We start from the raw sequence: 13,280 nt of genomic DNA, 5'->3' as shown, positions 1-13,280 counted from the left end.
CAGACTCTCAGCAATGTGGTTGACTCTGGCAGTTAGGATGAACTCTGACAATTAGAATGCCTACATTCTCTGAATGAATAAAAACAAATCTGCCAATTCACTCAACTTGCCCAAATCACACTGAAAAGTCTCTGCATTCAAACCACAGTTAACCCTCCAATCCAGCTTTACATGGTCTGCAAATTTGGACATTGCACATTTTATGCGCTCATCTAACTCATTAATATAACAGCCAGAAGGAATCCAAGCATTCACCACTGAAATAGCCCACTAGTCACTGGCTGCCACTTATTCATACAGTTCTTTCTGGTCTGCCAATCACCTCCAACCCTGTATGCTTTCATTTTACATGCCAACATCTCATGTGAGACCTTCTCAAAAACGTTCCGAAAGTCTTGCAAATGGATAGGATAGTGGAGCAGGTGTTTGGTATGCTTGCCTTTAATCGGTCAGTGCATTGAGAATAGGAGTTAGCAGGTCATGTGTGGCTGTACAGGACATTGGTTAGGCCATTTTTGGAATACAGCATGCAATTCTGGTCTCCCTACTACAATGAAGAATTTTGTGAAACTTGAAAGGGTTCAGAAAAAACTTATAAGGATGCTGCCACAGTTGGAGAGTTTGAGCTTATAGGGAGAGGCTGATTGGGGTTGGTGGGGAGGTTTCAAACCTAAAATGCATAGAATCATACAATCCCTACCCTGTGGAAACAGGCCCTTTGGCCCAACAAGTCCATACCGACCCTCCCAACAGTAACCCACACAGACACATTCCCCGATTACTCTACATTTTATCCAGATTAATGCACCTAACTTACACATCCCTGAACACTATAGGCACATTGTAAGGTTAGAGGAGAAAGATTTAAAAGGAACCTAAGGGGCAGCTTTTTTTTAAAAACGCAGAGGAAAGTGCATGTATGAAATGAGCTGCCAAATGGTGGAGGCTGACATAATTACAACATTTAAAACGCATCTGGATGAGTATATGAATATGAAGAGTTTAAGAAGAATATAGACAAATGCTGGCAAATGGGACTAGATTAATTCAGGATATCTGGTCAGCATGTACAAATCGAACCGATTTGTACATCTGACTCTTAAGTCCAATTCAACTACATTCAACAGCTCTCCCAGTTAACACACCTAGTTACATCCTTCAAAAAGTCCAGATTTCTCAAACATGATTACCCTTTCATAAATCCAAACTGAATCTTTCAAATCTTGTCACTGTTTGCCTCAGTGCTCTACTGTTAAATGTTTATGATGGACTCATTGTTATGATGGATATTTCCCACTACGTCAGGTTAACTGGTCTACAATTCTATCCACTTTTTTTTAAAATGATGGGGTTACATTAGCTAATCTCCAATCTGTAGGAACTGCCCAGAATTTATAGAATCTTGAAAGACAATTATTAATGGATCCATTATTTCTAGGTTTACTTCTTTAAATACTCTTACATGCAAATTATCACTCCCTAGGGATTTACTGCCTCTTACACCCACCACCATTTCCCTACTAAACAGATTTCCTTCTGTTCCTCCATCTCATTAAACTATGCTCCTCAACATTTGTGGAATGTTATTTTGTCCTCCTTTGAGAAAGCAATCAATTATGCATTTGACTGGTCTGCGATCACTTCATTCCCCATTATAGCTTTTTCTGACTGTAAAGGACTTGCATTTGTCTTAATGAATCTTTTTCTCTTCACAATCTGTTTGCATGTTACCCGCAAGCTGAGGCTTGTACTCTACTTCCCCCTCTTCATCAATCCCTTTGTCTTCCATGACATGAGGAACTGCTGAAAAAAAGCGCAACACTTGCATTTACACAAGATCCTTTGTACACCATTATTGTCTTGGTAAGCATCTTCCTCTGTCACAGTTGAGGTACTAACAATTATTTTACGTTAAAAGGTCAGAGTACATTGAGCAAAGGGTGCAATTGACATGGTGTGAATGATAACAGGTGGAAAAAAAACAAAACGGGATTTTTGGCATGGATGATCAAGGAAAGAAAAAAATCAATTGCATTGATCCAAGGCAAAGAGAACCTACATTGTAAGTCTCAATTAATTTGTTTTCCACTCTCATAAGATTTAAGAGCTCTCATTCAAAGCACTCCACTACCATGTGCTATTCATTATATGTATAAGGATATCCCAGTCGGTTTGTGAGGAACCACTTGAAAGAATTCTAGTCTCATTCATCAAAAATAACTTCCTTTCACATGATTAGGAAAAAGCTTTAAGGTGATTAGCAATTTTACCATGAGATCCCAAACAGAAATGATGAATAGATAACAGCTCTTGTGTACAAGTTGATGGTCAGTCATGATGCAATGAAACTGCCAACAGAGTAAGGAAAAAAAATTATAGGGTTCAACTTGTGGGACAGTCAGTTGAACAAACCAATCAGATGATAAACTCAGGGCAGGTGTAGCTGTGCTGGAAGGACACACATGGAAAAAGCTTCACTATAAATTAACAGGCAGGAAATGACTGGAAAAGCAAGTGTTACCAAGAAGTGAGTTACATGCATAAACATTGTATTGTTGATTATATATTTTGATTAATAAATATACTAACTATACTTGTATAATGTAAATGTAGATTTGTCAATTACAATGGCATAATTATAACTTTTTGTGTATTTCAGTCAATTTAGTACATATTCTACTCACTCCTCACAATGTGGTCACCTCTGAAATGAGCCCTTAGGTCCTTTAAGCCAAATGAAAACCCAAATTTTATGAATATTTCATATATATTGTGTAGAACGATAAAATGTCTCTCCAATATTGCGGCCTGATCTGCTAAGTGCTTGTAGATCTTTTGGATTTAATTTTACATCCGCTACCTGCAGTATTTTACTTTTGCACATTCACATTCTCTTGGCTGAGATGATGGAAACAAACTCTAGAGGCCATTAAGAATTCAGTCACCTAACTGCCAGAACGCATTTACTGCAGGAGCAGGTCCCTCATCAGCTAGTTGTCTTCCATACTTTAACCAGCCGAGCCTTGCTATAATGGAGAAGTTAGACTGCAAATGTTAATCAATACTGCGATTCAACGCAGCTTAATTGAGAGTCTAATGTTCAGTCGCTGTATCTGCCAACTCACCCCACAAAAGACCTTTAAATGTCACAGTTGATGGGCCTATGTAACCTTGCAAAAAACCTTTGAGGACCAAATAATTTTGCAGAGAACAGCATAACAGTACTATTTTGTGAATATAAATGCTTGGAAGAAAAAAAGAATATTTCAGTTTCCAATAGAGCACATCTTTTTTTCAGTGCTTGAATCTTTAAATTCAAGCTGCTCAAAAGAATGCCACGAATAAGTAGCCCTTTTAAGATTAACACCAGTTTTCATAGCCTGACGGTTAATCAATTAATCTCCTTCACAAACTAAATTACATTTATAAAATACTAGATTTTATATTGGAGTCACATATGCTGCAGAGTTGTACTTCAAGAATTTAGTTCCCAACACCTGCAAAAATCAAATGAGCAGCCATTAATTAGCAACCATATTAGAGCCATAGAGATATACAGCACAGAAACCGACCCTTCTGGATGAGATACTCTTCAGTGGGTTGGTGCGGACTCGATGGGTTGAATGGCTTGCTTCCACACTGAATGGATTCTGTGATTTTATGAAGATTAAGATTAAACTGGGAAAAAATTTCTGATGAAGACGTCATTCCAGGCTTGCCGACTATTTAAGTACCACAGGGATCACTGCTGGGACCTCAATTACTTAGATGCTATGTTTTGATCTGAATAAAGGAACCAAGTGGATTATATTCTTGAAAAGAGGCAAACAGATGAACTCTTTTTTTTATCTTGCACTCATTAGTACAGGCATAGGAATGCCAAACTTCAAAGGGAATAACAATTTATACTTAGAGTCATAGAGATGTACAACATGGTCCAACCTGTCCATGCCAACCAGATACTCCAATCTACCTCCACCTGCCAGAACCCGACCCATATCCCTCCAAACCCTTCCTATTCATATACCCATCCAAATGGCTCTTAAATGTTGCAATTGTACCAGCCTCCACCACTTCCTTTGGCAGCTCATTCCATACATGTACCATCCACTGTGTGAAAAGGTTGTCCCTTAGTACTCTTTTATATCTTTTCCCCTCTCACCCTAAACCTATGCCCTCTAATTCTGGACTCCCCCACCCCAGGGAAAAGACATTGTCTCTTTACCCTATCCATGCCCCTCAATTTTGCAAACCTCTAAAAGGTGACCCCTCAGCCTCCGACACTCCAGGTAAAACAGCCCCAGCCTGTTCAGCCTCTCCCTGTAGCTCAAATCTTTCAACCCTGGTAATATCCTTGTAAATCTTTTCTGAACCCTGTCAAGTTTCACAACATCTTTCTGATAGGAAGGAGACCAGAATTGCACGCAATATTCCAACAGTGGCCTAACCAATGTCCTGTACAGCCACAACATGACCTGCCAACTCCTGTACTTGATACTCTGACCAATAAAAGCATACCAAACACCTTCTTCACTATCCTATCTACATGCGACTCCACTTTCAAGGAATTATGAACCTGCACTCCAAGGTCTCTTTGTTCAGCAACACTCTGTAGTACCTTACCATTAAGTGTATAAGTCCTGCTAGGATTTGCTTTCCCAAAATGCAGCACCTTGCATTTATCTGAATTAAACTCCATCTGCCACTTCTCAGCCCATTGGCCCATCTGATCAAGATGCTGTTGTAATCCGAGGTAACCCTCTTCACTGTCCACTGCACCTCCAATTTTGGTGTCATCTACAAACCTCTTATGCCCACATCCAAATCATTTATGTAAATGACAAAAAGTAGAGGACCCAGCACCGATCCTTGTGGCACTCCACTGGTCACAGGCCTCCAGTCTGAAAAACAACCCTCCACCACCACCCTGTTTTCTACGTTTGAGCCAGTTCTGTATCAAATGGCTAGTTCTCCCTTTATTCCATGAGATCTAACCTTGCTAACCAGCCTCCCATGGGGAATCTTGACGAACGCCAAATAGATCACATCTATCGCTCTCCCCTCAGCAAGCCTCTTTGTTACTTCTTCAAAAAACTCAATCAAGTTTGAGAGACATGATTTCCCACGCACAAAGCCATGTTGATTACCCCTAATCAGTCCTTGCCTTTCCAAATACATGTTCATCCTGTCCCTCAGGATTCCCTCCAACAACTTCCCCACCACCGACGTTAGGCTCACTGGTCTATAGTTCCCTGGCTTGTACTTACCACCCTTCTTTAACAGTGGCACCATGTAGCTGACCTCCAGACTTCCGGCACCTCACCTGTGACTATTGATGATACAAATATCTCAGCAGGAGGCCTAGCAATCACTTCTCTAGCTTCCTACAGAGTTCTAGGGTTCACCTGATCAGGTTGTTGGGATTAATCCACTTTTCTGCGCCTCAAGACACCCAGCACTTCCTCCTCTGTAATTTTCCATATCCTTTTCCACTAAATACTGATGCAAAATACTAGTTTAGTATCTCCCCCATTTTCTGCGGCTCCACACAAAGGCCGCCTTGCTGATCTTTGAGGGGCCCTATTCTCTCCCTAGTTACCCTTTTGTCCTTAATAGATTTATAAAAACCCTTTGGATTCTCCTTAATTCTATTTGCCAAAGCTCTCTCATGTCCCCTTTTTGCCCTCCTGATTTCCCTCAAGTATATTCTTACTGCCTTTATACTGTTCTAAGGATTCACTCGATCTATCCTGTCTATACCTTACATATGCTTCCTTCATTTTCTTAACCAAACTATCAAATTCTTTAGTCATCCAGCATTCCCAACACCTACCAGCCTTTCCTTTTACCCTAACAAATATATACTTTCTCTGGATTCTCGTTATCTCATTCCTGTAGGCTTCCCATTTTCCATCCATCCCTTTACCTGCAAACATCAGCCCCCAATCAGCTTTTGAAATTTCTTGCCTAATACCGTCAAAAATTAGCCTTTCTCCAATATAGAACTTCAAATTTTAGATCTGGTCTATCCTTTTCCATCACAATTTTAAATCTAATGGAATTATGGTCGCTGGCCCCAAAGTACTCCCCCACTGACACCTCAGTCACCTGCCCTGCCTTCACTTCTGGACAAAAGATTATTAATTGGTTGAGGTATTACTACAGAAAATGCAAAAGGTTGTTATTGCCCCAAGATTTTCTTTAATCTGGAGACAACTTGATCTGATTGGTCAAGGTGCTACCATGTGTCATACCTACCATGTCTTTGTTGAATTGAAAAAAGTACTAATCCTGCACACAATCTGTTTGCAGGTTATTGTGCCCTTCACACAGCTAACATTCATATTGAAAACCCAACTGTAGGTCTTAAATTGATTCAAAAATAGAATTTGTTGGCAAACCTCAGCAGACACTCCGAAGAGACACTGGATGCAAAATATTAACTGTACTTTCTTCCCACATATGCAGCCAGGTCTGTTGAGTTTCACCAGGAATTTCTGTTTTAATTTTAGATCTCTAGCATCCATACTTTTGTTTTATTATAGATTGTCTTAAATTGGTTGTTACTGTAATTCTCAGGATGCTTGGGGTTGTTCAGAAATTTTTTTTTGTTTCTTGGGGGGGTTAATGGCATCGTTGGCCAAATCAGCATTTATTTCCCATTGCTACTTCCACAGAGAGCAGTTAAGAATCAACCACATTGCTGTGGAAATGGAATCACATATAGGCCAGGCCAGGTAAGGTTGGTAGTTTTCTTCCCGAAAAAAGATATTAGTGAATCAAATGGGTTTTTCCCAACAATTGACAATTGTTTCATGGTGTAATTAGACTCTTAATTCCAGATTTTTATTGAATTCAAATTCCACTATGTGCCATGGTAAGGTTTGAACCTGCATCCCCAGAACATTACCTAGATCTCTGGATTAATGGTCTAGTAATAATACCGTAAGGCCATCATCATCTTTGAATGGTGAAATGATGTCCAATCACAAAATCATATCCAAAAGCATTTAAACAACAGTTCCATGGTGCTTTTCTCATGGCAATGCTTCAACCACAGTCAATTTTTCTGCTATTAATTTAAAGAGAAGCTTGAGAGCCAACTGTATTCTTATGTATTCTCTATCAGCACACCTCAACCAGAGTCCACTCATCACAAACTAGCACCGACACTACTGATTTCTTACAGAAACACAGCACCCATGGACCAGTTGAACCGGGAACATTCCTTGCCACAATGGACGTTTCAGCACTCTACACCAGCATCCTCCACAACGATGGTATTGCGGCAACAGTCTCAGCACTCAACACCAACAACTGTCAATCTCCGAGCACCATCCTACAATTCATCCACTTTATCCTCGACCATGACATTTTTACCTTTCACAACCAGTTCTTCATCCAGATACACACAACAGCCATGGGGATCAAATTTGCACCCAAATATGTGAACATTTTCAAGCACAGGTTTGAACAAGACTTCTTCTCTACAAAGCACCTCGAACCAACACTGTACATCAGGTACACTGACGACATTTTCTTCCTCTGGACCCATGGCGAGGAGTCACTAAAATAACTACATAGTGATATCAATGGGTTTCATCCCACCATCAAACCCACCATGGACTACTTTTTATTATCTATCTCATTCTTGGACACAGGTATCTCTATCAATAATGGGTACCTCACTCTACCACAAACCCACAGATAACCTCACGATGCGAAACATTAAAACAACCATCCACTGTGGACCAGCCTTACGCGTACACAGGGTCTGTTCAGATGAGGAGAAATGTGACGGGCACCTGGAAGTTCTCAAGGATGCCCTCATAAGAACAGAGTGTGTATGATGCTCAACTCATCAACCACCAGTTCTGACGTGCCACAGCAAGAAACTGTAATGACCTCCTCAGGAGATAGACACGAGCCACAACCGATCGGCTACTGGGCAACGAAGTGTAGCCTAAAAACTATGCATGTTCTTCGCAGCCTGCAACATGTTATCAATGAGGATGAGCACCTCGCCAAGACCTTCCTCATGCCTCCACTTCTCGTCATTAAACAACCAAACTTCAAACAGATCATTATTTGTCGCAAAGTGCCCAGCTTTCAGGACAACACCATACAACATTGCCACGGTAGACGCTGCAAGACATGTCAAAGCATTGACACGGATACCACCATTACACGTGGGGACACATCCCACCGTGTCTCATATGCTGTAGGCAAGAATGCCCTGAGGCATGGTACATTGGTGAGACCGAGCAGAGGCTACAGCAATGGATGAATGGACACAGCACAACAATCAACAGACAGGTGTGTTCCCTCCCAATCAGAGAACACTTCAGTGGTCCATGACCTTTGACCTCAGGCCTTCGGGGTGATCATCCGCCCAGGTGCACTTCGGAACAGGCAACAAGTCAAAATGATCGAGCAGAAGCTGATAGCCAAGATCGGTACCCATGGGTTGGCCTCAACTGGGACCTTGGGTTCATGTTACACTACAGGTGACCCCATGCACTATAGATACACACTTCTACAGACACTCACTCCTACAGGCCCATACATACACTCATGCAGATCCTCTCTTGTATGCTCACACATACACTCCCGCACTCTCTCTCAGACTCATCCCTTTACACTCTCACACATACTCTCTCACAGACACTCATACTCGACCACACACAAACCCAGACTCTCTCTCAAGTTTGTGGGGTGAATTTGTACTTGCAGAATTATATTTTATTTTGCTCAAAAACTGCATGAATCCATGTAAGATTCTGTAAATCTTTTCTTTTAAAGATTAGAATCAGTCTGAACATTGTGGCACAGTCTCACACAGGGCACGTCACAGCTTCAATGTATTATCTGGGCCAACATGACACCAATTGTTAAAGTTCACTTGAGAACGTAACTTTAAAAAAAGTTCTGCGACTTACGTATGAAAGAACTGAAACCAACATGTTTACTCTAAAAGAGGAGACTTAAACAATCCAGGTCTTTTTCAATATATGATTTCAGTTACATCATACTGCAAACTAGCTCTATAAATTGTGTCTCATGATCTTATACGCCACAACCACCTGAAGGAGCAGCGCTCGGAAAGCTAGTGCTTCCAAATAAACCTATTTGACTATAACCTGGCATTGTGAGATTTTAAACTTTGTACACCCCAGTCCAACACCGGCACCTCCAAATCACCCTTTTCTCATAACTATAAACTACTGTATCTTTAAAATTTGATATTCTGGAGTCTGTCCTGATAAATGCAAATATGAAGTTTTGACAGCAAGTTTCTTTCTTAGTAACACAAACATTCTGTCGTACCAGGTGACAATGTACTGCAACCAAATTTGCTAAGTGCGACAGCAAGTTGTGCAGAAGATGCAGAGTAAGCACTGGCACCCAGATAAATTGAATACACTAAAATGTGGCAGATAGAATATAATGTTGTAAAAATGAGGCTGTCCTCTTTGACAGGAGGAATAGAAATGCAGAATATTTAAATGCAGACACTACAGTATGCAGCAGTACAGAGGTTTACGGATACCCGTTTAGATAAATCACAAAGTTAACATACAGGTATATTAAATAAATAGGAAAATCTATGGAATATTAGTCTTTATTGCAAGGGCAATCAAGTATGCATCAAAACAACAGCAAAAACTAAGCATTCCAGATAGTCCAAGCTAAGAACTGAAAATTAGGAACGTTGCGTTCAAAGTTTGTGAGAAGATTTGTAGCTCGGGTGCTCGTTGTTGAGGTTGTGTTTGCCGAGCTGGGAATTTGTGTTGCAGACGTTTCGTCCCCTGTCTAATGTTGTGTCTTAAATGATCAATGACATTCTGAAAACAGAGCTAACTGTAGCCAATAAAAGATTGTGCAACTAATGGGAAAGACACCAGTTTGCTGTAAATCTGCTATTAGCCACACCACAGATGAACCACAGAAGCTTGATTATTTATTGGACTGAACATAGATACTGCCACTTGCCACATTAAAATTTCAATATCAATGTAATCCAAATGACAAGATCAGCACTGCCTTGATTCCAATTGTTCAACTGTCAGAGCTTGTCCTCTCTGCCCATCACTCTTACACAAAAATACAGACCAAAATTTTAAAAAGCAAACCTGTGTGTATGAAGACAAACACTAACATTCTGGAGTACATTTCAAGGGCATAATACAACTCAGGATTGGAATGACACTGCAAACTGAGTGAACCAAGCCATGTGATCAATGTCACATCAATGGCCTTGACTTTGCAAATACACATTTACCAGTGCCTTTACTAAATACTCTGCTAGCTCAAATTGTTTTGCACTTGTTTCTCTATTAAATACTAGTAAAAGCACTGCTTAAATTTATTTACTGTATTACAATTGGTGAGTCAGTTCTCAGCTGGCAAGACAAGAAATATTGAAGTTTCAATCCTGCATCAAGGCAACCTGCACTACTACTCTCAAAAATGACCAGGTCCTTATTAAATGAACCTGTTCCATGCTAGGATTTTTTTCAGCAACTAAAAAATGCTTGCAACTCAAAGCCTCAGAAATCTAACGGCAATATATTTATACCATGTTCCTTGTTCAAAGAGGCACATGATTCCAAAAACCATAATTCCAAAAATACACCAAAAGTAGTCTAGTCCTGAAAGAAGTCCAATTGTTTATTTCCACATCCAGAAAGCACATCAAACACAGGATTCTCCAAAATGAATTTCAACACATATAAGGCAATTGCTGCATTAGGTAATCTATTTACTGCAATCCTAAATATCTAGATAGCTGCCAGATTCTGGACAGACTGAAACATTATAAAACTGAAAGCATAATTATCTCATAATTGCAAAATCCTTCTGGCTGTTTAAGTTGAATGTATCAAGACAGTTATTTCTGCTGAAAGTACCTTTGCGCAATATTTATGTTTTGAAATATTTAATCGCTTGGTAATAAATCTCAACCTACTAACAATAAGTTGAAATCCTGCACAGATACTTCACAAGCATATTTTTCCTTCAGGTAAATAACTTGCTGTTGTAAAACAACCTTCTTTGTTCACTGCTCATCAAACTGCATCAAACAGATGCAACATTATACATAAATTATTAAAATCAAAAGGTAAAATTTGCAACATTAAATGCAGATAAAAGGCCCACTTATTATAAGGAACATCTATTTTAAAACGGTGAATCCACCAAGTTTCACTAAACTATAACGTTATTGTTTATGGAGCATCCAACTATTTTAAGTCGAAGTTTACATTTCAAAATAGTGTGTAATGTTAACATTTTAAAAACTACTTTTAGAATAAGTGTTACCGACTGCAGTCTGTAATAATCTTTTAAAAGGCACTCTACAAACAAATTCCAAGAAATACATCACTGTAATAATGCTTGCATCTCTACCAGCTGTCGCTGAAAAGCTAAAACAAAGCTGGCCCTGGGGGAGGGGAAGTTAAGGACAGTCATTACGCGGGGTTAGGTTTCCCAGAGAATTCCTTTGTGAATTAAAGCCGCTGGAACAAACCAGAAAAAACACATTTAACATGCATCACACCGACTCATGACACAAAACAAAGCTCCATCCTGGGGAAGAATAGGCAATCATTGCATGAGGTTAGTTAATCCAATAAAGTCTCTTAATAAAAAAAACTTAAAAAGTTGTTGGCAGTTAACTAGACACATTAGTTCCTAAAATTAGTAACACACCGCCATTCGGTAGTAAAACAAAGTAAGGCTGAGGAAGGAAGGCAAGTCAGCCATTACACGAGGTTAGTTATTCCAGAGATTTAATCTAGAGTTTTATGTTAATGTAAAAATACAATCTAAATAGTTGCGGGATCTTTTGGATCAAGCAATAATGATTAGGTTAAGGAAATACTGACAAACGAGAACGAGTTACAACATTTTCGAAAACGAGCAACGTCTTTCAGCTTCCTGCTCAGCCTACACAAATGTATAAAGGTTACAAGATCTTGTAACGAAAAAGAATAACATCTCTAAATTCATGGAAATACACAGATACGTAAAATACACCTTGTATAAAACACAGAACAAAACGGTGTTTCCACAAGCTCTTCATGTTTAGACATTATTGCTCGTTAGACAAGCTCGCTTGTGGAAACACTTTTATTCTTTAGGAAAAAAAATGTCTAGCTGGAGTATTTTCTATAACAAGTAATAATGCCATTAAAATTTCTGCTAACCCGATGTCAATGCACAGCTATATAACAACTGGTTGTGAGAGCTTACAGAACAAGCACGAATGTTTGCAAATGATGAGCACTGCCGTCTCTGGGTTAAAGACAGACAGAAACTGCTGCTCACTCAGTGCACAGGCTGGGCTGTGCCAGGCGCTTTTTACTCACCCACTGATCTGTATCCTAATATCGCAACCTTACGGGACTTCGGTTGTGGCATGTTAACAACGAGGTTCAAGCCAAAAAAAAAAGTTTTTTTTTGGAAAAATAATGTTTTTGCTGTTGTTTCCTGTTTAAGAAAAAAATCAAATTACAGGCCGACAACCCCCCCAGGACAAAATAACGTGGGGGGAGGGGAAGGAACTTAATACCTCAATAAATTACACTACATGGATTTTTTTTTTAATAAACAACAGGTAAAACAATTAAAAGTGATTTCTATCCGACTGAGGAGGTATGATCTGTCAGGTATTTGCTATTTTTTGGGCTCACGCGTCCTGGCGCAGCTCCGGCCCCCTTTCCCCTTCACCAGATTCAACCGGAACCTTCCATCCCAGAGGGCCCGCCCCCCTCACTGGCACCCATTGGTCTGATCCCGCCGGCTCCACGTCATCTTCCTCATAACCATTGGCTGTATTGTATGTCAATCGTTCTATGTCACCCAAACCCCCCCACCCACGCCTGCGACTGCCGGCTGTGGGTGGGCGGAGCAGCTGGTTCCTTAGCAACGCCCGGGGTTGATCTGTTCAACCCCGCCACGCCTTCGTCCCGGGCGCGCAGGCCGCACTGATCGCTGGGAATTGTAGTGCACTTGATTCCCTCCTTAAGAGAGTTATGGAATGAGTCGACAAAAGAGTGGAGCTGCAAAAATAGCACAGCAGGCCAAGCAGCATCAGAGGAGATGGGGAGTTGACATTTCAGGTCAGAGCTTTTCATCAAAAATCCCTACTGTGTGGATATAAGGCCATTCGGCCCATAAAGCTTTACCTAGTTTCCCAAGAGCTGTGGTCCATCCAATCCCTGTAGTCCTGCATTTTCCCATGATTAATCCACCCAGCTTGCGCATTCTTGGACAAT

General features: G+C 40.3%; 1 protein-coding gene across 1 annotated transcript in view; it reads right to left on the bottom strand.

The window, feature by feature from the left end:
* Window positions 1-12,753, bottom strand: part of rheb (Ras homolog, mTORC1 binding) — a 127,367-nt gene extending 114,614 nt beyond the window's left edge. The window contains exon 1 of the mRNA XM_060825624.1: window positions 12,372-12,753. Within this exon, the coding sequence (XP_060681607.1) occupies window positions 12,372-12,423 (52 nt within the window). The 5' untranslated portion in view covers window positions 12,424-12,753. The remainder of the gene's footprint in view (window positions 1-12,371) is intronic.
* Window positions 12,754-13,280: the final 527 nt, after the last annotated feature.

Source organism: Hemiscyllium ocellatum, chromosome 5 (genome assembly GCF_020745735.1).
Source record: "Hemiscyllium ocellatum isolate sHemOce1 chromosome 5, sHemOce1.pat.X.cur, whole genome shotgun sequence".
Taxonomy (NCBI): Eukaryota; Metazoa; Chordata; class Chondrichthyes; order Orectolobiformes; family Hemiscylliidae; genus Hemiscyllium; species Hemiscyllium ocellatum.
The sequence above is the reverse complement of the archived record's forward strand: the minus strand, read 5'-3'. Positions and strand labels throughout refer to the sequence as shown.